At 36.3% G+C, this 23,264-nt stretch overlaps 1 protein-coding gene across 1 annotated transcript in view; it reads left to right on the top strand.

Moving 5' to 3' along the window:
* The window catches only part of FBXL17 (F-box and leucine rich repeat protein 17), a 284,489-nt gene extending 268,211 nt beyond the window's left edge, over window positions 1-16,278 (top strand). The window contains exon 9 of the mRNA XM_065744235.1: window positions 14,523-16,278. Within this exon, the coding sequence (XP_065600307.1) occupies window positions 14,523-14,660 (138 nt within the window). The 3' untranslated portion in view covers window positions 14,661-16,278. The remainder of the gene's footprint in view (window positions 1-14,522) is intronic.
* Window positions 16,279-23,264: the final 6,986 nt, after the last annotated feature.

Genomic DNA, 23,264 nt, shown 5'->3' with positions numbered 1-23,264 from the left:
GAAAAGACAAGTCTAGCTCATTCATGTCTTACTTGTTTTCAGAGACTCTTAAAATATTTATTCTATATCCGTATGAACATATTTAAGATGATGTTGAATTAATATCCCTCAAATCGAAGCTTTTCCCCCATGTTTTAGCTTCAGAGGCCCCTGAGTTTCACTAACACCAAAATCTCTCTGACTTCTTATTTTCAGTACTGTACTCTGTTGTTACTTCAGTATAAACATGCAGAAAAAAGATTTTCACTCTAGATTTGTTCAAACATGAAAAATATTGAAGTACGTATATTAAGACTCACCAATAACAAATGTCTTAGGTGGAATCTCTGTGTTTAGAGCACCAGGTTCATAGCCTGATAAATTTTGTGGGTATACACTGATGTTTTTTAAACATTTGGATATATGGTGTAGTCTTTTACCAAATGTATTTCCTTTTCTACTTCTTTCCATAAAGCTCATCACCCTTTTGTCCATTCATAAAGGAAAAAAATGTGATTCCTGGGATGTAGTTGAGTTTTTTCATGACTTTGTAAACCATGTCAAATACTACTGACAGTGTTTTGTAAGGTATAATATAGCATTCCTTTAGGAACTGTTCCCACATGTTTCAGAGGGATGCCTTCTCCTGGCACTTATTTCGCACTCTAGTTACAAGAAAATTGAACCCATTAGGTGATGTATAGCCATTAGAAGCACATTACTTGTTGTCTGAAGCTAACTTACGTATTCATATTCAGCTATATATTCAGTTGTGTTCCTGATAATTCCATCTTTTTGTACTTAGCAAATGAGAAAAAAGCTCAAAGGCCCTAAGAAAATATGAAACCAATGCATTTCTCAGCACAAGTCACAGAATAAAGCCCTACGGTTGTCCAGATTGCATTCGTTCATAGTTAGTTATTAGCAGTTACTCTGTATACTGCATTTTCATTAATCTCCTAGATGAGGATGCTTTTAACCAGAATATCACAATAAGGAGAGAGAACAACAGTACAGTCCTGCATCACCTTTTATGTAGGCTTCAGGATTTATGGCTTAAGTTCAGAGATGAGCCGGAAAGATGCCAGGGAGAGAGAAGAAATAGCTGAAAGTTATTGGAAGCTCAATCTCTGGTTTCAGATCTGAAAATACAGCTGCAGGGACTGTGTATTCTTCAGCCATCAAAAACCAAACTTCATGGTCCAGATTGTGATTCTCATCATAAGCATATCTCTCAAGTATGCAAACTCCTGCTTGGATATGACCTGAAGAAATAAGTTCTTTAATTCTAAGCTGCTTCATGTTCAAAATCATTACCATGCATCCTTTGCAATACTTTACAGATGACCATTAAAAAAAAAATCCACAGTATTTCATCTGGCAATGAATAATAATTTTAAGGTCATTTGTAAAGTTAGCAATAGGATTTTGTACACCCAGCTTTAGAAAGCTTTCATTGCAAGGGGAGGTTTAGCACTGGGGAAGAATTGCTCTGTCTACTAAAGCTGACTCCACTTAATCTCCTAAACTTTAGTGTTTTATAAGAGCCAACAGAAGAAAAGAGTGTGTGAATTTCTTTGATGGATTGTGCTAAGATTATGTACTTAGAGAATGTTCAAAGGGTTACTTGACCTTGGGAATTAGATCTGACCCCGAATCACCTGATCAATTTTACATATATTTATTTTGTGGATTTAGTTAATGTTGAGCAATCAACAAAGAACTAATAAGTGCAATAATTTTATTCAATTTTCAGCTCCTATAGAAAATCAGTGAACTTGATGCTGTAAACAAGTCTTACTACCTCATTGCTTAAACTCTAAGAACTACAGTCTGTATTTCTCTTAACTGCTGGTTAATGCTTCCCTAGTTTTTTACAAATGGTTATGCACTATCTTTGTCATATTAAAAAATCAATTGCAAAATAGAAAAATAGTATTTTCTGAGAAAAATTCCATGCAGATAGGAAAGCAATGTTGACTCTGTATGCCTGTGTGTGTGTGTGTGTGTGTGTCTGTGTCTGTGTCTGTGTTCAAAGTATGGTAGCCAAACTTGTTGAGAAGTGAGGAAACACTGTTAAAGCGTTGTGGTACTGGGATTACTACTGGAAAACATTTCCTTTCTTGTGAAGCCCTGATGGGAAAAATAGCTTCACAGACAGAATGAAGTAAGTATCCTTGACTTGAAAGTTTTTGGCAGCTGGAAGATGCCAGTTCCCTTTTTTTTTCACTGCAAATGAACAGAGAAATTACTGAAGAAAACCATGTCTTCAACTGTCTCTCCCAGTATCATGCAGAACTAATTTTTTCCAGTGACTGCTCTTTTAAATTAAAAATGTCAATGTCCAGCACATCATTAGAGGGAATTCTTGGGTGGTGCAAAAGGGTTTATTTACATGCCCTGTTGACTGAAATTCTTGCCTTTGGACTGTTGCCAGCTTACAGTGAAGAATGGGTTAGATTTTCCTCTTTTAACCAACCTTATTTTTCCAAGGCACTGATTGTTACAGTGGTACCAGGTAGTATTTGTGGCTTTCTAGGAATTCCTGGGCATTGGAGGGGAAGTACTTAAACAGTTACATAAGGAACACATGTAAGTAGACTTCAAATGGTTGCCACTAAAATACCCTTTATGACCCAGGCTCTGTGGAATTTCTTTGATATGCTCTTGACATAAATTAAAGGCGTCAAGGGTCCTCCCAAGAAAGATCAGAGAGGCTGCAAGCTTGGGCAAAGGCAGGCTCTGTTTTGAGCCATTGATTATCTAAGTGCCTTCAGGCAGTGGTTTTCAGTAGATGCAGAGCATTATTGATCCACACCATGAAAATAATCAAATTATTCATTTCTCATCAAACTGCTGTTGCCATGACCTTTCTTTTTATCATGTTCTTTACCATCTAACATGCACACCAAGGAGCAATATGTTCTTTGCCTGAAAATAAATGTCATTGTATCCAGAAATCTCATAAAAGCCACTAACTTAACCATGAGATCACCGTAATGAGGGCATGTATTTAAGATAGAATTTTCTAATAAGCATTTTAACACTATTTTTTCAACATTTAATGTTAATAAATAGGAGCATAATTGCTGTTTACAAGTCAAATACAGAAAAAGTCAAATACCCAAATATCTTTCAGAACTATCCACATTTTGTTTTACAATAAATAGTTAGATAGTATTCTTTTCAATGTAAAGACACTGGGGCAAGGATACTGAGAAAATGCCTTTTCTAATTTTCACTAACACCTCCGCAATGGAGTCAAATTTGATTCTCTCTGCACTACATAACCTTGATAGAGATCTGAGTGCACTGATACTGATGGAGAGGTTCAGGGCGGCCTGAATGCTTGGGTTTGTATCCTGATGGCAGCCTAGTTGCCAAAGCCAAATGCCTTGCCTGCGAAATTAGAACTCAAATAATCTTATCATATAGGTATGGCGGTGTTCAGATGGGTCAAGCAGATTCCTCACCTCCCTGTGAGCTAGGACAGGCAGAATATTGGTTCCAAGTCCAGTGCAATATTTAGCCTCTGCCCAGCCTCCCGCAGCCAATAACATGGCTGTCCATCAAGCCAAATTTTAATTGTATCTCTATTTTTATCACAGCTTATGAAAGAGCATTCTTCAAAGTATCACTTGTCTTTTTATAAATACAACTGGTAAATAATGGTAATTTTTAAGTCCTCAGACTGCTTTCTTGCACAGCTAGAGGGATAGTTTTCATATCTGAGGAGACACATGGGCAGTTTGGGGAGACTTGCTTTTCTTTCACAGCATAGACATCAGGGCTCCTAAGAGCCCTACATGCATCCTATCCTGTAGGTGTAAACTGAAGCCCACGTCAGATTAACAGATGGAAATCCAAGTGTGTCAACTTTCTTTTTTTGAAAGCAGTTTTTTACATTCCTACCCCTACTTACTTATTATTTCTAAGTATCGCATATTTTATATTTCCAAAATAAATCAGAGAAAGAGAGCACTGTTCTCAGCGCTATTTATTGCTAGAATTCATTTTAAAGAAGTCTTTGTAGCACTTCTTTATTGTGCTTTCACAAAATCCCAACCAGCTCTAAATAATGGCAGTTTGAACTCTTCACCTTTATGGAAAATGGCTGGATATCACCTAGGAAATCATGGCTAAAAACTTGACACATTTTTCTGTCTGATAGCTTGGCTGGTTGAATAATGTGTCAGAATTATCTTCCCATGTTATTTTCAACTTTTCCCACATAGAATTTCATATTTCAAGATACTTCTACAGCAAATAGCTGTGGTGCTATTTGCAATGGTTATCATTGCTACCATTTAAATGCAGGATACATTTCTTGAGAAAATATGCAGGATGATGCTGAAAAACAAAGGCCTGCAAAATTCAACATTCACAGCTATGTGTGAATGAAATGAAGTGAGTCTGACAAAGTTGGCTGTAAATACATTCTCTGTGTCAGTTAATAAATCATCATGGCCTTTTTTCCTTTTTTTTTTTTTTGCGGCGGGGGGGGGGTGGGGGGGTGGTTAGAAATTCAGATTACTTCTAATGAAAATGCATCTGAGAGTCTGCAGCTTATTCCAGATGACTTTCTCAGATCAATTGTAGCATATATTTCCTATTATACTTTTACTGCGCACTGAAATCGATGGTCAGTACAAGTGACAAAAAAAAAACCAAAAAAAACCTTTATATTACCACAAGGAAGATAGATTACCCCTAAACACAGAAATAGTCAGTTAAGAAATCATTTGTATCTTAAGATTTTTAGAAAATTGGTAGATTTTAAAAATATATGTATTGATTTGTTCTTCAGTAAAGCCTGTTTTGGAAACATTTTAGATGTATATATCCTGCACAAACTGCAAATCATTGGATTTACTGGGATGCAGTTGTTGTATATGTGGAAGTGCCACATGACTGTGAAAAAAAAAACTCTCAAGGCAAAAAGAATCTTCTTTTTAGTATGTATGTATATTAGTAAGTATGTCTGTAAACATTTTTACCCGTAATCCACAAATTTTTTAATTAAATTTATAGCTGAAGCAAAGGAATTGAAATGGAGATAATATATTAGGCGAATCTTTGAATCTTTACATTTCAAATACGTTTTTGACCAGATCTGTTCTTGATCACAACTGGAAAAGAAAAAGTCAGACAGGGGTTGTTTTAATATAATTAGTACAGCAGTCTGCCTCTCATCTTCAGAAAACGCTAGCAATTGTTACTAGAAAAATTGGTACCATTCCTTCTTTTTCATTTTTAAGGAGTTCGTTTTGAGATATCCAATCCTTCCCTTTAAAAATATTTCTATACCAGTTATTTTCTCTTAAATCACTATAATTTGTTGAAGAGGCTTTCCTGCATATTAAAAAGGATATTTCATTATTTATTTTAATTTTGTATGTACAGTATAGAAGCTGTCAATGGAACATCTCTTTACACACAATGAATAATTTAGATTCATAAAATCTGTGAATCTCAGTACAAGGAAACCAGTTATCCTTGCTATTGAAATGTAAGGGAAAAACAGCATTTATTTCTCTTTGGTTTTCAATATAACAATTTTGAAAGACAGAATAATGTAATTTTTTCCTAGCTAACTAGAATAACAGACCCATTACATGTATAAATGAAGGCATCTGCTAAAAATATAAAAAAGAATTTGTTTATTCAAATTGAATAACTGTATTTCTGTTTTCTACTTCTGATTTAACTCTTGTTTTACCAAAATATTGTTATGTACTGGGCTGTTAGTTCAGCAACATATCTACGGCGGTATGCTGAAGATGTTGAGTTAATGAGTCTGTTCTTACTGTTAAAAACAATACCTAGACATGTTATACTGCATTAAAAGATGGGCTCTCAACCACAGAACAATGGTTTGAAATCAGGATACAGACAGCTACTAAGGAAAACACTATGTGGAGTAATCAGCAGGATAATAAAAAAAGAAAGATTCTTTTTTTAGCAGCATTGTCCTCAGAAACTTGAAATCATTCTTCCAGCTGACTAATTTGGAGAACGATTTCTATGTTATTTTTACAGGTTCCCATTTTGACAAGTACTAAACTACAACATACTCAAATAATTCTTAGCGTACAAGAATAAAAAGGATAATATTTGGTGCTTTTAATTCAATAGGAAGAAAGTAATTTGAAAGAATATTTATCACTATATAAATAAACACTGTAATTTCATTGTATATGGCTCTTTATTAACTGCAGTTTTTATAAGTAAGAACAAAGCAGTGCATGGAGTTTCATCATAAATTTGAAGTAATTTTTATGCTGGTAATATTTTAACATCCGCAGTTGTGTAGGTAGAGTCTAGAAGTTCATCTGATTACCATGAACAAAGTTAGCAAAGCAACCAACCAGACAAACTAAACTGCTCTTTTAGAATGGTTTCTCTGAAATAATAAAGTAAGCCCTCACAGTAAGCAAAGAGAATTGAGACTGAAAATCTTTATCACTTAACTTTAATATTCAATAATCTGGTGGCAGTAATGATTAGCACAGCAAGACCAGAGACACAGGCTCTTCTAGAAAATGATGCAGACTCACAGAGACCTGAAATGGATTATGTTGTGAGCTTGCAGTGATGCTTTCCTCTCTGTGACTGTAGCAACTGTGCAGGGACTAGCAGTTTGAGGCAATAGCACTCACCTGTGTAAACAACAAGGAATCTCATCCCTCTAGGACTGTATCTTTCTGTCAATACTTAAGCAAAGAAATAAAAAGGGGGGTATATTTAAAAAGCGGCCTTTCTAGATTTCCTGAAATCCTTCCAATAGTGCTGCTATCAAATATTAGACATTCCATTCATTTCATTTCTACCACAGAAACAATTACAGATATTTCTGCTTACCAGCTACTTCCCCTTTCAAATATAAGTGGAAAATAAATTGCTGAAATTTAATATAATTAACTTGCTGAATGCCATGAAAATAATAGTACATCAGTATTTTGGAAAAAAAAAAAACATCTATACATGTCAGTTTCACAACTAATAAGTCCAGAACTACAATGGTTATGTGTGCATGTGTGAGGATTTTTTTGTTTTGTTTTGTTTTGTTTTTTTAACGGCTGAGTCTGCTAAGTCAAAATGCATCTTATTTTTTGTTGAAATTGTAGGGGTCTTCATTTGGACTATAGGTTGTTGTGCTAATATTGGTAGTGCTGTAATTTTATTAAAGTCCTGAACAAAGGGTCTGCCCCTGGGCATGAGGGCAGTCATTGAAACTCTGTGGAATATGTCTGCCTTCAGTGATCAAGTACACTTCACACAAAATGTTTCCAGAAATCTTTAATTTTGTTATGGCTACAGGCAACAGTTATAATTGGGCCACCTGAGAATATAATTCATTCAACTATTAGCAGAAAAAAAATCAAACATTTGTTATTAAGTACACTTTTTTTAGGACTCAGACTTGGGAAACAAACTGTTGCTTAGAGAAGAGAAAGTGCAAATGAAAATACATATTTTTTAATAATTCTGGGTGTGAATAATTTGGATGTTGATGTTAAAACATTAGACAAAATTGGAACATAAAATGCTTCTAATTTATTTTTATTATGGATGAACACAATGACTGCTTATTCATTCTTTTGTCTATTGCATGCAAATTGGGCTTTTGTGTATCACTTTCCTACACATACTGAGGAAGAATGGCATACCCATAATGCTACAATTTCAATAACATCATAATAAACCCTTAAGAACAAAAAGAAAGTTAAATAACTGAAAACACCTGCATTCTCCCTAGAAGGAGAGTGCCTGGGATGTTGTGAAAGAGCTACATTACATACTATGCTGCAGTTATTTCAGCAGTCCATGACTCTGCGATATTACAACAAACAAACCATGGAAGAGCATAGGCAAGTTTTCCTTAGTCCTAGTACTGCATCTTTGCACTAGTACATTTCTGCATGTCTCTTTTGTTGTTGTCGGGTGGGTTGGTTGTTGTTTTTTTTGTTTGTGTTCCTTAAATGAAAGCAAACATAACTCCTTAAAGGAGTTCCATGAATTAAAACCAAAGGCTTTTAAAGCCCTTGTATTTGCCACTTAATATTCCAGTCCAAGACATCTATTAGATATGACACCAACTTTTAGCAAATTAGCTAAGAGTAAGTAGGGGAGTCTTATGTAGGAAAATTCCTTAAATCTTTGCTTATCTTACTCATTTATGAATGAAGCTATCAGTCTCATTAAAAAGAAATGTCTGTTTCAACTGATGGTTTCAACTGTAATCCCTAATTTATCTTAACAAGATTAGGAAAACTTGATTCCCTTGAATTTAATTGGATCTGTCCTGGGAACATAATGAAAGCAAAAAGTAAAGAAAAGTAGTCCTTAATCCTTAATATTTATCTTTGGGATAATTTAAAATATTTAGAAATTCTTTATTTTATGATCTTGAAATTAAAGAAAACAATATTGAAATTATCACTGCAGTTCTCTCAAATGACTTGGCAAAACCTAGAAATTATCTAGTTACTATGTATGTTTGAAGTTTGAATTTTCACATGAGAACTCAGGAAGGATTCCATACAAATAGTTTCTCATAGTGATCCATAAAAGATATCAATGGTGTGCCAGTCAATAAATACTGGGATACACATGTGATGAATAAATTTAGCATGCTAGATCAAAAATCTAAGTAAATATTTTTCTGTGAGTAGATTATCAATTGAAAATAGTAGTTTCAGTATAACGTGAACCTAAAAAAATCACTAACCTGAAAGCTCTTAAATGACAGTTAGTTACTTCTGGGAGAAATACTTGCAGACTATAGGCTTTTTTTTATTTCCAAGTTTCATGTTGATGATCATTTTACTTGAAGAGCAGGAGTTACAAAGGCAGATTTCTCACTTTTATCATTATTTGACACACAGTGTGTGTGTACCCAGCAGAGTAAGAGTGAGATTATTTGTCAAAGAAGCGATCCCTCAGTCCTTTCGTGGATGTTCATCTATATCACATGGTACAGAGGATGTTCTTTCCCAGATAATTCCTAGTTCTCACAAAATGAAATATTCTTCTTTTTTGCCAGTACAGATAATATTACAAATGTTGTGTGCACATCTACACCAACGACAGAATTAAGGAGGCCTCACCCCAAATAAAACTTTTATCATAAAGTCAGTTGTTCTTTTCAGGAAGGTAATGGTTTTGTGGTCAGATGTCTTTAAGCAAAAAGTATTCCAAACCATTATTTCTAGGTAAGTTGTCCAAATGAGTTAGGAATTTATGATATCACTTTCTCCTGACAGGAACTCATCTTCTTTGCTTTTATGGTGGTATAGAATAAATTTTTATGTCAGAAAAGTTTTAAACCAAACTTTGTTGTTTTATTCTTTCTGTTTGATGACCAGATTCACACACAGTTATTAGTTTGACTCTTTATAGTGAGGGCTGCATTTCTTATGTATTAAAACATAATCGAAGGACTGTTCAAATTCAAATGAGTGATTAAGCATTAGGTAATTTAGACAGTTCGTCTCTAGCCTGTAGTCTTCCTTGTGACAAATAAAAACATAAGGATTAATAAAAGTTACATGTAAGAAAAATCTAACATTTTAAGGGATATTAAGATATGAAGATTTTTATTTTTTTATTCAGTGAACAAGAGTGTTCAAACAGAATGGAAAATTGCTCTTTATGTAATTAATTTATTTTGGGAATGACATTCAGTGCTTTTGTTTTATCACAAGCCAGACTGCTTCTTAACAGCAAGACAGAAGCTTCTGTTCTAATGGTTAGGCATAAGAATTCTTTGCATCTTAATCCTACCATTAGGGAAACTTATGAGAAGAATGACAAGGGAGTTGACTCAGATGTTATTTATCTATCTTACTCATTAACAGGAACAAAAATTTCTTGTCTTCTTGTATTTTCCTGCCTTCTGTATGATGCAGTTCTAGTCAAATGCTAAGATGCTAAAAATTTTATGCTATTGTAGTGTTTGACCGGATTTTCAAGATTTAAAGATGTTCTGGTAGGGAGTCAGTTGTGGTTTAAGGTCCTCTGTTTCTCAGCCTGGGATCCATGCAGACTGTCCCACTGCCAAATAGGATCTTTTTTTTCCCCTCTTCTATTATGTACTCTTTCACTGAATCTATCTTGTCCAGCATATATTTTCACTGTTTGCAGTTATTTTCTTTGCATTGAAACTATTTACATTTACCTAGAAGTTACATACATGGGTCACTCCAAAAGTAATGCTTCCTATTTATGTCTGTGGAAACAACAGATGCTAAGAGCCCAATGACACAGATTGAGCAAATTCTCTGCTACAGAACCCAATTTTTGAACATATTCACCGCCATTAGCTATTGTTGCTAGCTATGTATTGTTGCTAGCAATGAACAAGAGTCTGCATGCTCTGCTCATAAAAATCTGCACCAGTAGAGGAAACCCGCTGCTTCATAGCTGATGATTTTGCTGCTGGGAAAATGTCACCAATATAGCCCTCTTTATCTGCCAAAACATGTGGAAGTCAAAAGGCACCTTTGGTGGATGTGGTGAGACAGTCCAGACCAGAGTGGCAATGTGCTCCATGGTCTTCAAACTTGTATGGGTTTGGTGTTCTGTTGCAAGAGAAAAGTTGTCTTCTTCTCTGGCCTGACTCTGGATATTTAAGCCTTCAGCTTAGGATCAGGATCCTGATAATCTTCTAGTTCTTTCTGCTCCTGTGTGTGCATTCATGGGATCTACCTGGCACAAAAACTGCAATATTCCAACATTGCCACCACTGTTGGCAATTCATTGAATTCATCAACAGATTATGACTGGGGAAGTGTGTGTGAAGGTAAACACATAATCTGCTGATTATGGATGAGCTTTTCGAGATGCTGTTCACTTTGTGCTGTGACGGCTGTGCTGTCACCAGTGCTGAAACACACTACCCACCAACTCACTGTGCTCATATCCACTGTTCGGTCTCCATAATCATTCAGCAGGCGTGGATGAATGTCAGTGGGTGGCATTTTTTCGACATGGAGAAGTTCAGTGACATACCTTTGCGTTGTATGCACTTCTAAGTCAGTCTAAGAAAATGTAACAGAGTATTGCTGGGAAGGTTCAACCTCTACTGCTGTACCATCACCATCTGCCTCTGATGTTGTGGGCCAACAAAGTACAGTGGGAGGCATTACTTTTGGATCAGCCTTTGTATATTTGATAATTTATCATGAAGTTTGGGGGGATAAATTTTTCTTCTATCATGACAGTAAACTCAATTTTAAACTCAAAGTAATTTCTTTCCGTGACAATGTTTTCAAATGCATACGTAGGATTTTTTTTATTGTTTAACCTGGCAGGCAGCTCAGTGTCACACAGCCTCTCACATGCTCTCCCCAGATGGGAAGGGTTAAAAATAAGGAAGGTAAAAGTGCAAGACCTTACAGGTTGAGATAAGGACAGCTTACTATGTTAAGCCAAAGATGCAAGGAAATCAAAACAAGAAATTAATTTGCTACTTCCCATCAGCAGGCAGTTGGTCAGCCACTTCCCTGCAAGCAGGACTCATCATGCATAATGGTTTCTTGGGAAGACAAACAGCGTCAATTCACATTTCCTCTTTTTTTTACTTGAGCTTTTATTGCTGAGCATGATACCACGTGATGTGGAATATCCCTTCTGTCTCCACCTAGGTCTTTATGTATACCCAGCCCCCCCTCTGGCAGGAAAGCATAAGAAACTGCAGCATTCTTTGCTCTGTGCAGCACTGCTCTGTGACAACTAAAACATCCATGTGTAGTGAACACTGTTTTCATTAAAAATCAAAAACAATTATACAATTCTCTTTGAAGAAAATTAACTCTGTCCAATCCAAAACAGGGGACGAATTCATGGTTTGATACTACTTGGTATTGTTTGGGATCAGACAATTTTAAATGTTCTTATGACACTGTAACAAAAATAGGGAAACCTGACCATTGAGGTTTGTGTAATGAAATATATGACTTTGTCATAAAGTCACTTCTGCAGTGGTTTTGCCTGTTCTCTGCATGCTTATGTTTACTTTTTACTGTGTTTGTCACTTGATATCAAAAGTAGTAATTAGTAATAATTGTATTATTTATTATTTATACTGCAGTAATTTATTTTAAAAAGATAGAAGGACCAATGGCTAGCGATAAATGGTTTACTATGGATTTATTTGTAGATTTGAAGACAAAAAGAAGCCATTGTAACATAATATGTCTTCCTGATTATCCTGAGCTATGCTATTTCACTTAAGTTAGCCTTGCAGTAAACACATTACATCCAGCTAGAGTTTTGCTTCTGTAAATGCGTTCAGTCTTCAACCAGAAGTCCCAGGGTATGGAGGATGCATGGCTTTCTCTGATCACTACCTCTTATCCTGAATTTGAACGTCCTCCATGTAACAAATTCGCCTTATTTGTTCCCTGCAACAGAAAATCTGCTTATAATATGGCACCAATTAAATCCTCTCAAAATATAATATCAGTGCCGTTCTAACGAATGATATCTATCAGGTATGTGTCAAAGAATAATAATCTCTATTTGCTGTTAATATTCAAAAATATTGATTAGATCAATGGTATTTCCTCTCTTAAGTTTTCCAATAGGAAAGAACGGAAGGAGCATCTCCATTCTGACTGGTGTACCACAAAGAGAAGTCACTTGTAATATGGCAGATTTTGCCACAACTGCACACCACAAATTTAGAGTAAAGAGGCTTCTGGCTATTTTTGAATAGGCAAATAGTAGCAAACACTGCTTAGGGAATTCTTCCCTTCCAAGCAATGTTTCTGTGAAGTGCTGCTGACAGTTTGAAAGTATGTATGTATTCAGCTATAAATATCAGATATTTTGGAGGACTTGTGCTATGTCTGATTTCATTTTGATTTATTAAAAGTCACTTCTTGTTTATCAGCACTGGAAGAGGTTACTGTAATGTAGTAATTTGCCAAAAGAGTACGGTGTGTGCTATGAAGGGAAGTTAAACCAGTTTTCTATCCAAGTCAGTCTCAGCTAGATGAAACTTCCAATGAAGATTGAGTGTTTCTATTATCAAAGTAGAAGAACTGGATATTAAACCTTTCATTTATCCCTGTCATTGTGAGCAATCACTGCTCAGAAGGATGCATTCCTTGTTATCTTTTAAGGACAAAAATATTATTAGATATTCTGGTCACTGTGCTTTAAAATATGATTCCCAAGATGGATATTTGTAAAGGTAGTAAATATTTTAGGTGGGGTTTTTTTTTGTTTGTTTGTTGGTTTGGTTTCGTTTGGTTTGGTTTGGTTGCTTTTTAATTTTTTGTTTGTTTATTTGTTTTTGTTTTTGTTTTTTTTACTTCTGTGGGACACTGTGGGATAAACCAAGTCATGATATCTGTTGTACGTTCTGCTGATCTAGGCAATTCAGTACTTCAGTGCAGCACTGATGTATTTTAAAATGTACAAGCATTTTAGCAAGGATTTTAAAGATAGCTGCATAGAAGTTATGGTTCTTCAGTTAATCTTTCATTTATCTAAAGGCTGAAGGAAGCTGTCTACTTTTGTGATATGAACTGCAATCAGCTTAAAAATAATTGACAAATTAATCCCTTCATAGAGCTGCAATTGTAAAGGTGTTAAATTTAGCTTGGCTTCTCTGATTGCCTTGTCTAATCAAGAAAAAAGGTGCTATCTTTGATATTTAAAGTTTAGAAAGGACATCTCTGACCTAACAAGATAGTATATTTTAATTATTGATCCCCCCATTTCTGCACACAAATGCCTTTGTTCGCTGATAGCCACACACCAAAAGACTAAAATAAAAACTTCTACCTGGGAGGTATGTGAAGAAAGCAGGACTTTGAAGACTTGGAAAAGTTGACCCATATTACCAATTTATATACCTGCAATATAAAATACTTGGTGTTATTTTCTTCTTGTTTTTATCTCCTAATTATCATTGCAGCCACGTTGAAAGCCACCATACTGTGGAATTCAATTTCAATAAGGCTAATTGTGGACTTCCTGCATTGCATGTGCAGAAGTATAAAAAATGTTCTATAAATTAATTGAGAGATGGAATCACTTTTCTATTTCCAAAGCCATAAAAAATTTCAAACCTGCATCTGCTTGAGTAACATTGAGCTAGTGTGTTTGTGTTTCAAGACAGAGAAAGAAATGTGTGCAATGCAATGTTAAAGAAGACTGCTTTTCTTTGAATAATTATGTTTTGTGCTCTAAGAGTGGTCAGCTTGTTTAAGCATGCAATTAAAATAGTTCAACATATTAAACACTGCAGGGTTTGTTTGTTTTTTAACTAAGCTATTTTCAAATGGAGATATTTTGTCTTTTTTTTTTCTTTCAATCAAAAATAATCAAACAGTATGTGCTAGAATACTGTATCAAAATTCTCCCTTTAATATGGAGTTGAGCTGTTCTTTATGTAGGTTATTGTATCAGTGGACAGCCCAATTCTGTAAGTCCTTCCAAGAGCCCAGTTTGATTATTTATTTAGCTTGCATAACATTGCCCCTTCTGTTCACTTTTTGCACATCATGGATTCTTTTCTTCAATTGCAGGTGAATGAAGCCACAGTGGAGCAGCTGGTGCAGCAGTATCCACATATAACCTTCAGTACTGTTCTACAGGATTGCAAGAGGACATTGGAACGAGCTTATCAAATGGGCTGGACTCCCAGTATGTCTACTGCCTCTTAACTTCATGCACCAAGATGACAGTTACACTCTGCTGCTTTCAGTAGATCTAATAGGGGCTGCAGAGGTTCACAACCTTTCATTGTGATATATACAATGAATGCAATATAATTGTGAGTTTACAGAGGTTACAGTAAAATGGAAAAAGCTGTATACTGACTTTGATGTACTGTACAACTAAGTACTGATACTGAGACAAAATTTTAGAAATGCGTTGTATTTCTTTGTTTGCATAAAAGAAATGGCAGATTTCTTGAAGTGGATTCCTACTAGTTCTATAGGTAGTTTGAGTTATAAGAGATAGAAAGCTTGTTTTTTTCTATTTACTTCGCCTTGGTTGTGTGTTACCTTTGATTTGTAGATGGTAACTCAGTGCTAGCACCAGTATGGCTGATCAGCAGAGTTCTGTGCTGAAACTGGAAGCTACACTCAGTGCTTATTGTTTACTAAAGCTACCCTAGGAGTTTTAAGATGCACAGTGTAGAAGAAAATCTACAAAGAGCTGGGATTGTCTTATAGACTTATAGACAGTGCTTGAACTCATATTGATAACCAGTTACCACTACTACATTACCAGTCAAGCAGGTATTGAAAACACCAACATTCAGAAGTTAAAAGACAGTGTTTAAATATCTGATTGAAAAAATATATATATATATATTATTATTAATATTTTGTAAGTGGACTCGTCTCTTCTGGCTATGTTATATTGCTGAACCAGGCAATCCAAGTAAATGGTTAGAAGCCATTAAGGGGATTTCTCTCAATTCATGCGTGGTTGTTATTTTAACAGATCTTACAATGCAAGGAGCGCTTACCTCAAGAAGACATTCTAAACATGAGGCCTATTGTTGTAGCTATTGTTTGGTAGGATCACTTGCTTTGTAATACAGTGTATAAAAAAAGCCCCAAGAGTAAATACGTTAAAAGATTAATTTTCCGTGTGTCACGTTGCGTTCTAAGGAGTTAATTTTAACATGGGGATAGTGACTATATAGACATTGCGGTTTCAATTTGAAGTTGTATTAAGTTTTAGAGTATTACTGTTTGGTTAAGAATGTTTTTATGTGTATAACACTGGATATTTGTTTTTAGGAGTAACAGCATTTTAATCCAAAGTATGAAATGCTTAAGCTTCAGCTGAAGAGTTGCCATTATTGTCAAAATGTTTTGCTAATCCAGAAAGTCTGATGTAGCGTAACCTAGAGAGCTTATTTAGTATAGCTGCATAACTCTGTAAAACTGTAAGTTGATTTCCATGGCATAGTTTTTTACCAGAGAGACATCAGCTCACGGTAATTCTGGTGAGGCTGTTGAATGTTTTCTTCTTAGATTTCTCAAAATGGGGATGAACTAATTTCTTCTGAAAAAATATATAGTAAAGTTTTTGCTTTAAATATGGTAAATACATGTGAACATGTGTAATGCTGGGCTTTCTATTTACTCAAAAATGGCAACAAATATTTTCAGAATAAAGCCAATGAATTATATTGCAGATACAGTACCGAATCTTAGTCATTTTCTTTTCATGTCTTTTTATGAGTGCATTAAAACTGTTCACACAATTTGTAAGTTTCTATTTTTCCGTGAAACTTTTGACCTTTCAATGGGTTGCAATAAAAGAAAGAAGAAAAATCTAATGTCTTTTATCTGTGCTGCTACTGTACTTAGACTCTACTAAGAGAAAAACTGAAATTTCAGTCTTGAATATACAGAACTTATCTGGACATGGTCCTGAGAAAACTGATCTAAACTGTCCCTGCTATGACAGTGTTTGAACAGCTGAGATCCAGAAACAGTTTTCGATCTAAAATACTCTGTAATTATCAAAATTGGTTTTGGTGTATTTAACAGATGTATTATCTCCTGTCACTTCTGCCATTACATCAGTTCCAGTAGTTTTGCATTTGACTGGCTATTTTTTTCTCTTTTATTTTTCTAAACCAATCAGTCCAAGATAGCAGTTTTGCTGACACCCTCTTACCCCCCTCCTCACTGCACAAGGAATAGAGAACTCTGATTTTTTTGTTATTATGCCCAAAACAGCTTCTGACCACCATGACCCCACCAGTCCTCCTCTGTTTGAAAACAGCTGGTCTAGCAGCATGCTTCTGGTAAGCTTTCTTACCAGATGTATCAGGAAGCTATCTTCTGCACACAACAGGAACCTCCTGGACTGCTTCCTCTCTACTGTATTGTATTTCCAGCATATAGAACAAGGACTACCAATCATGTGACTTCTCTAGCTGCTCATGGAATTCTTGAGTTGGCAGTGCACGCTTGCAGCCCAGAGGTCCATTTGTATCCTGGGCTGAATTAAAAGAGGGGTGGACAGCAGGGAGAGGAGAGGGAGGTGATTGTCCCCCTCTACTCAGCTCTTGTGAGGCCCCATCTGGAGTACCATGTCTAGCTGTGGGACACCAGCACAAGAAGGATGCAGAGCTCTTGGAGGAGGAGGGCCACTACGATGATCAGAGGGCTGGAGCACCTCTCTTGTGAGGAAAAGTTGAGGGAACTGGGCTTGTTTAGCTTGGAGAAGAGTAGGCTCCAGGGAAACCTCATTGTGGCCTTCCAGTACCAGAAGGGAGTCTATAAACAGGAGGGGGATGACTGTTTACATGGATTGACAGTGACAGGACAAGGGAGAATGTTTTTAAAACTAAGAGATTTCGGTTAGATGTTAGGAGGAAGTTTTTCATTCAGCTGGTGGTGACACACTGGAATAGGTTGTCCTGAGAGATTATGGATGCCCCATCCCTGGAAGCATTCAAGGTAAATCTGGGGTGGCTTTGGGCAGCCTGGTCTAGTGGTTGGCGACCCTGCCCATGGCAGGGGGTTGAAACTAGATGATCTTTGAGGTCCTTTTTCAGCCCATGACATTCAACCATTCTATGATTCTGTTACAATGCGTTTATTTTTCATTGAGAAGTGTAAGAATCAGTGTTTAACTTGGTTTTCAGATTGGAGGAGGGGAACTGGAAAGAAATAATGTTTTCCCAAGTCTCGTATCAAGAGCACAAGACAGAAAAAAAAGGGGGGGGGAAAGAATCCCAAGCCCTCCATTCAGGTTGGTAATGAAACCTGTATTATTTGAGTGTTGCAGTCTTTTCCCAGTCTTACTTGAAACACAGTAGACAGCTCCACTTGTAAAAAATATCTGTAATTCTGCTGGGAAAAAGACTACATTTATATGTAGAAGTCTATCAAAATTAAGCTAAGGATTTACTGGTAAATATTTGCCTAAGCTCCCAAATCCCTGTAATCTCTTCTGCTTCAACTGTTCTTGAGCTGCTGTACCATCACTTCTCTGCTTCCAGTCAGTCTCACTCTGGCAAGTAACACTGAGCTGACAAGTGGGTGTATGCAAAGCAAAACACTGAGCTTTACAGACACTCCTTATTGATTAGAAAACTGCACAGGTTTATTATTATTATTATTTTATTTTATTTTATTTCATTTATTTGGAAAAATGGAGACAGCATTGAAAAAATAATGTATTGCTGGACATCAATTCCAACACAAATGAAAATATTCACATTTCATAAAAAAGGGAAGATGAAAACATGGAGAGGAAAAGAAAAAATACATATTTTATACCGATAACCTACATAGATTGCTTTGAAAGTAATGCCTCCTATTTATTTCTGTGGAAAGTGCAACTACAAAGAGCACAATTAACTAATCAGTTGAGCAAATTCTCAGCTATAAAACGCTCTTTCAACATAATCACCACCATTAGCTCATTCATGCAGATGAGCTGACCAAAATATTCTTCAGTTCATTGTGTCACAGCTGTGCGTGGTCATCCAGAACACAGGTTATCATTCATTTTGCCATCACCACTGCTGATACACACCACCCACCACCTCACTGAACTCATATCCACAGTTTGGTCTCCATAAACATTCAGCAAGTGTCAGTGAGTCTCAGTGGGTGCCATTCTTTCCACATGGAGGAATTCAATGACACACCTTTATACACACTTCCATATCAGACGCTACTTAGACTGCTCCTCTGCTGTCATCTGTCACACAGCAACAAAATGGCATGGAATACTGGTGGAAGGTTCAGCCTCTACTGCCATACCAGCAACATCTTCTTCTGATGTTGTGGGTCAACAGAATTAAATGGGAGGCATTACTTTTGGAGCAGCCCTTCTATTTCATATATCTAGTGCTTCCAGGGTTAACTTAAGCAAGAATGAAAAACACGTATGTATTGTTTCATACAGTTCAAAATTATTAGATAATGAAAAAAAATTCTGGAATTTCACTTCTGAGTAGTCTATGCTATAGCCAAATAATTCTGGTCAAACTGACAGCCTCCACTAAAAGTCATCAGTCCAACTAAAGGCATCAATTATCTCAACGTGAGGACTTTCGCATTTGACAGTTAGCCACACTACACTCAAAGGCATCAAATGAAACAATTGTGTTTCTGTGCTATTCTTTGCCTCTACTTTTTCAGGAATTTAAACATAATATGCTACTGTTGAGCACTTCTGCTTTCCTTGATCTACTGCAGGATGAAAAGGGCACCAAAAGACAAAGTGTCTAAGGAATCAGCAATCCCATGGAGTGGATGTTACACAATAGCTAAACAGGAAAGCCTCCGCATGTCATATTGTGAGATATCTCATCCTACCTTCTTATACAAGTGAAATGAGCAGTTTATACTTTTAGTAGATGAAGGAGAATGGGAAATAGAGCCAGTGTTAAAGTTAGCTACAAGAACTCAATGATTATTCATTAAAGAATGCTTATACCAAGCGTGTCTGTCCTGCTTTGCATGGACGGCTCATTAATCTTTTTGGTATATCTTTAAGTCTTTTGTTTAACTCAGAATAGTAAATGATTGGAGATTCCTTACCTCTCTATGCTTTTTTCTGAGCATATATTGGCCACAGTTGCAAGAATTTAGATGAACAGAGTTGTTGAACAATAGTTGAATAGCTCAGCTGCCCCTCTGTCTCTTTATCTGTATTAGGCTTAGATTAATGCAAATAAATAGGCAAAGTCCAACCACTGCAACTATGGTTGATTAGCTGGAGAAGTTTTCACTTCTGCAATAATGCAGCACTGAAATAAGGCTTTCTGAAAGAGCTGCATTTCCAGAGTTGTTAAGAAACTTTGGCCAAGATTTTTTATTTATTTATCTAGCTTTGTTCTGTTTTGAAGTTTTCCTACTGGTATAACAAACTAATTTCTGGAAAAAAGTCAACAAGAGTAAGAGGAACTGTTTCCCCTTCAGTGTTTGGGCAGGGATCTCAATATGTAGCTCGTGAGAAGAGTTTGTGTACAAATAAGTTTTAGAAGTATCAAATGAAAATTTCTGCAATCGAACTTACTGGCATTTTTAGCTGTTAACAAAGATATAAGGATTTCTGGACAAATATTTCATAATCACATGTTATCACTGTGTACCCTATGTACCCCATGGCAACATGTAGGATTTTCTGTTGTTGTCTTTTTGTTTGTCTGCTTGTTTTTTAAATAACAACTGCTAGAGAAAGATGCAAGAAATAAGTAACACTGACTTCCAACTGAAAAGTCCTAACTTGTTCCAAGTTCTTTGTCCTGGCTCCCCATTAAATCAAGGTCCACATCCTAGTACAGGACTAAAGGATCGTTGGTGGTCTCCAACAGCTTTACAACAGTAAAACTCATTGAGCAAGACCTGGTCTTTCAAACAATATGAACTAAAAAGTTCTCTGATCTCAGGAGAGGGTATTTTTCTCTAACAGAAGCAAGGTCATATGTATATACTGTACAAAATACTTCATATCCTTATTTCCCTGAAGAATGATGGGAAAAAAAATGTAGTGAATTTTAATCACCTTCCTTGAGGCGTTCAAAGTTGCATCCAAACTGAGGTGATGCGTATGATGAAGAACAGAAAAGAAATATGGCTTTAAAAGAGATTAATAAAAACCAGTACCTAGTAATCAAAACAAGGTAGAACCGGAGCGTAAAACAGGTCTGAAAATCACAGGACATGATTTCTGTCTTTAACACTTTCTGTCATACACTTTACACACTGTACTTTAAGCTTTACACTTACTCCTGGTAACAGTAGCAGTGCCAGAAGCACTCCAGCAGCCACCAGCATGCTTTTGACCCAGCAGTGCCAACTCTCTCCTAACCTGATTTGGTGCTAGTGGTGCCCATTGGTTAGCCCCTTAGGCTCCCCCAATGCAGCCACTGCTTTCTGAAGGCAAAGAAGTTTCATGGCACAGGTGTTCATTCTGTCTATCAGTCTCCACACCAGAGAGATGTCCTGGGAAAATTCTCTTTACTGTATGGCAGCCTTTGTAGCTCATGTGTTAGCTGTGTTATCACTGCTGTCTAACAGAAGGTGCTTACAAGTCCTGAATCACAACCTCAGTCTGTATAGCACTGTGCTTAGGAGCATTACCTGGGTTTCACATGCCCATCACAATGCAGAGAAAAGCAGAGCAGAGCCCTATCCCTTGCTGGCCTCTGCTGCATCAGGGTCTGCTGCACTTCTGACAGGTGGGTAACTGCAGACCTGCCATCTATCCAGTCTCTCTCCCCAGCTTCTAGTCAAACTGTAGGGTGGGACGAAGGCAGCAGAAGTACTGTGTCAGGCTGAAGTGAAGACTATGACAATGAGGAGGTGGTATCAAGAAGTAGAGCTAGTGGGTTGTTATAGAGAGGAAAATTGCTGGTAAATGGAAGTCTGTAACTTCATCCCTGGAGCTCACTTCCAAATAGAGCTTTTCTGCTCTAGGGTAGAAGTTCTCAACAATTTCCTCTATGGTCTGAATGAATCAGTACTATTTAGCAAAATTTTCCAGCAGAAGTGACATTAAGTATTTTCTCTGTACTTACATCCTGCAACAAATGACCTGAAGTGTTTCATTAGCAGCTAGTTTAAAGAGCAAATGACCTGATGGCCATTCTGTTTGAATACAAACCATTTCTCTTATATTCTCCTGTCTGTAGTTTCAGAAATAGTTAACAGTAGGAACAATATTTGTATTGCACTAGTCAGAGATAGGAGAAGAATGCTTTTATGGATCAGTGTAATCCAGTCATTGGTTTATAGCTGCAAAGTCCTCCAGGAACTGTCACAAATTCCCAGCTGTCCTTGGGCATTAGATGTTGCAGTTGCGCCTCTTGACTAACAGCAAGGCACGTAGGATCAGGCAGCTACCCATTTAGCCAGGCAACTCTGGTGACTTCACATCTTTGAAGGCCAGAGAACAATTCCTGGGTGCTTAATAAATTAGGCTCAATAAACTTGCCAGTGGAAACTGCTTCTGAGAAATGGAGATCTTATCTAAATAATCCATGGTTGAACACTTCTTCAGCAGAGAAAAGACTGGGCATACACAGGAAACAGTTAAACACTGAGATGATTCTCAGTACTCAGAAACTTTTTCCTTTTTTTCCTTTTCTGCCCTTCATGTTTTGTGTGTGAATGTACACATAATTTTTTAAATGAATTTCTGTTGATATTCCTGAAAACTGGAGAGAATTATTGTATCTGAATCCATTATAAAACTAACAGAGCCATCTAACGTTCTTTGCTATTCTACAGTTCAATATACCATGACATAAGGATAATATTTGGTACTTGGCAGAAGTAAGAAAAGATGTCCTGTTTGCCAGGATGACAGAATCTATCTGAGAAACTGAAAGGACAAAATTAAAGGAAGAGAATTTCTCCTTAAGAAAAATCAGTCCACTTGTCTGTTTCCAGTCTGGGAAGTTGCCCTGCATACCCAGGGGAGAAGAAAGGTGTCCTGTAGGACTAACATGAGTTGTAAAAACAGAAAATCCTTGAGATTGTTAATGGTGTTACAGACACGAATCACATATTACTGCCAGTGTTAAATAAAAGTTTAAAAGCATCTCTATGAATTAGGCCAGTAAGTCCTCTAGGCATTTTGGAAGTTTAATGGAAGAAATACACACACTGTTATGATAAGGACCATGGGAGTTTATCTCTTGGTTTTTCTTTATATAAGAGAAGTCCAAATAAATAAAAGCAGAAATAAAGATTTGTTACTGCATGCACACCTCCATTCCTCTCTCACTGTCTAATACAGGGATGATTCATTTTCCTTACCAAAAACACAAGGAATTTTACCAAAGCAGTATAAAACAAGCCCTATGTAAATCTTGCTTATTTTTAGGATGTCTGCAAAACAATAGGACTAACTTGCTGGCAGCTACACTAGCAAGACATTTTTTAATTGCTTGATTTGCCTACAATCACCCATAAAGTATTTTTTTAACCACAGACTTTATTGTGTAAGTCTGAGTTAATCCACTTCCTGGAAAAGCCATTGCTTCTCAGTTACATTTTCTTATCAGTTACCCATTACCTCATACCAGGAACAAGTCATTGTTATTACATTAATCTATTTGTAAGTGTTGCATATGTTATAAAACATAATATTATAATAAGGCTTATAATCTTCGTTCCACTTACAGGTGTTTTCCTTGTTGAACCTTACCCTTTGCTCGGCAAATACTTAGTGTTAAGTACTAAATATGCAGCATTAGCATTTTTACTTACATTACTATTAATGCTAATACCCAGTAATTCTTAATCTTCATACATGAAGTCAAAAGGTAC

The sequence above is a fragment of the Cyrtonyx montezumae genome, unplaced genomic scaffold (genome assembly GCF_038088225.1).
Source record: "Cyrtonyx montezumae isolate F1298 unplaced genomic scaffold, pur_monq_1.0 scaffold_30, whole genome shotgun sequence".
Classification (NCBI taxonomy): Eukaryota; Metazoa; Chordata; class Aves; order Galliformes; family Odontophoridae; genus Cyrtonyx; species Cyrtonyx montezumae.
This window is presented reverse-complemented; position numbering and strand designations above follow the sequence as displayed.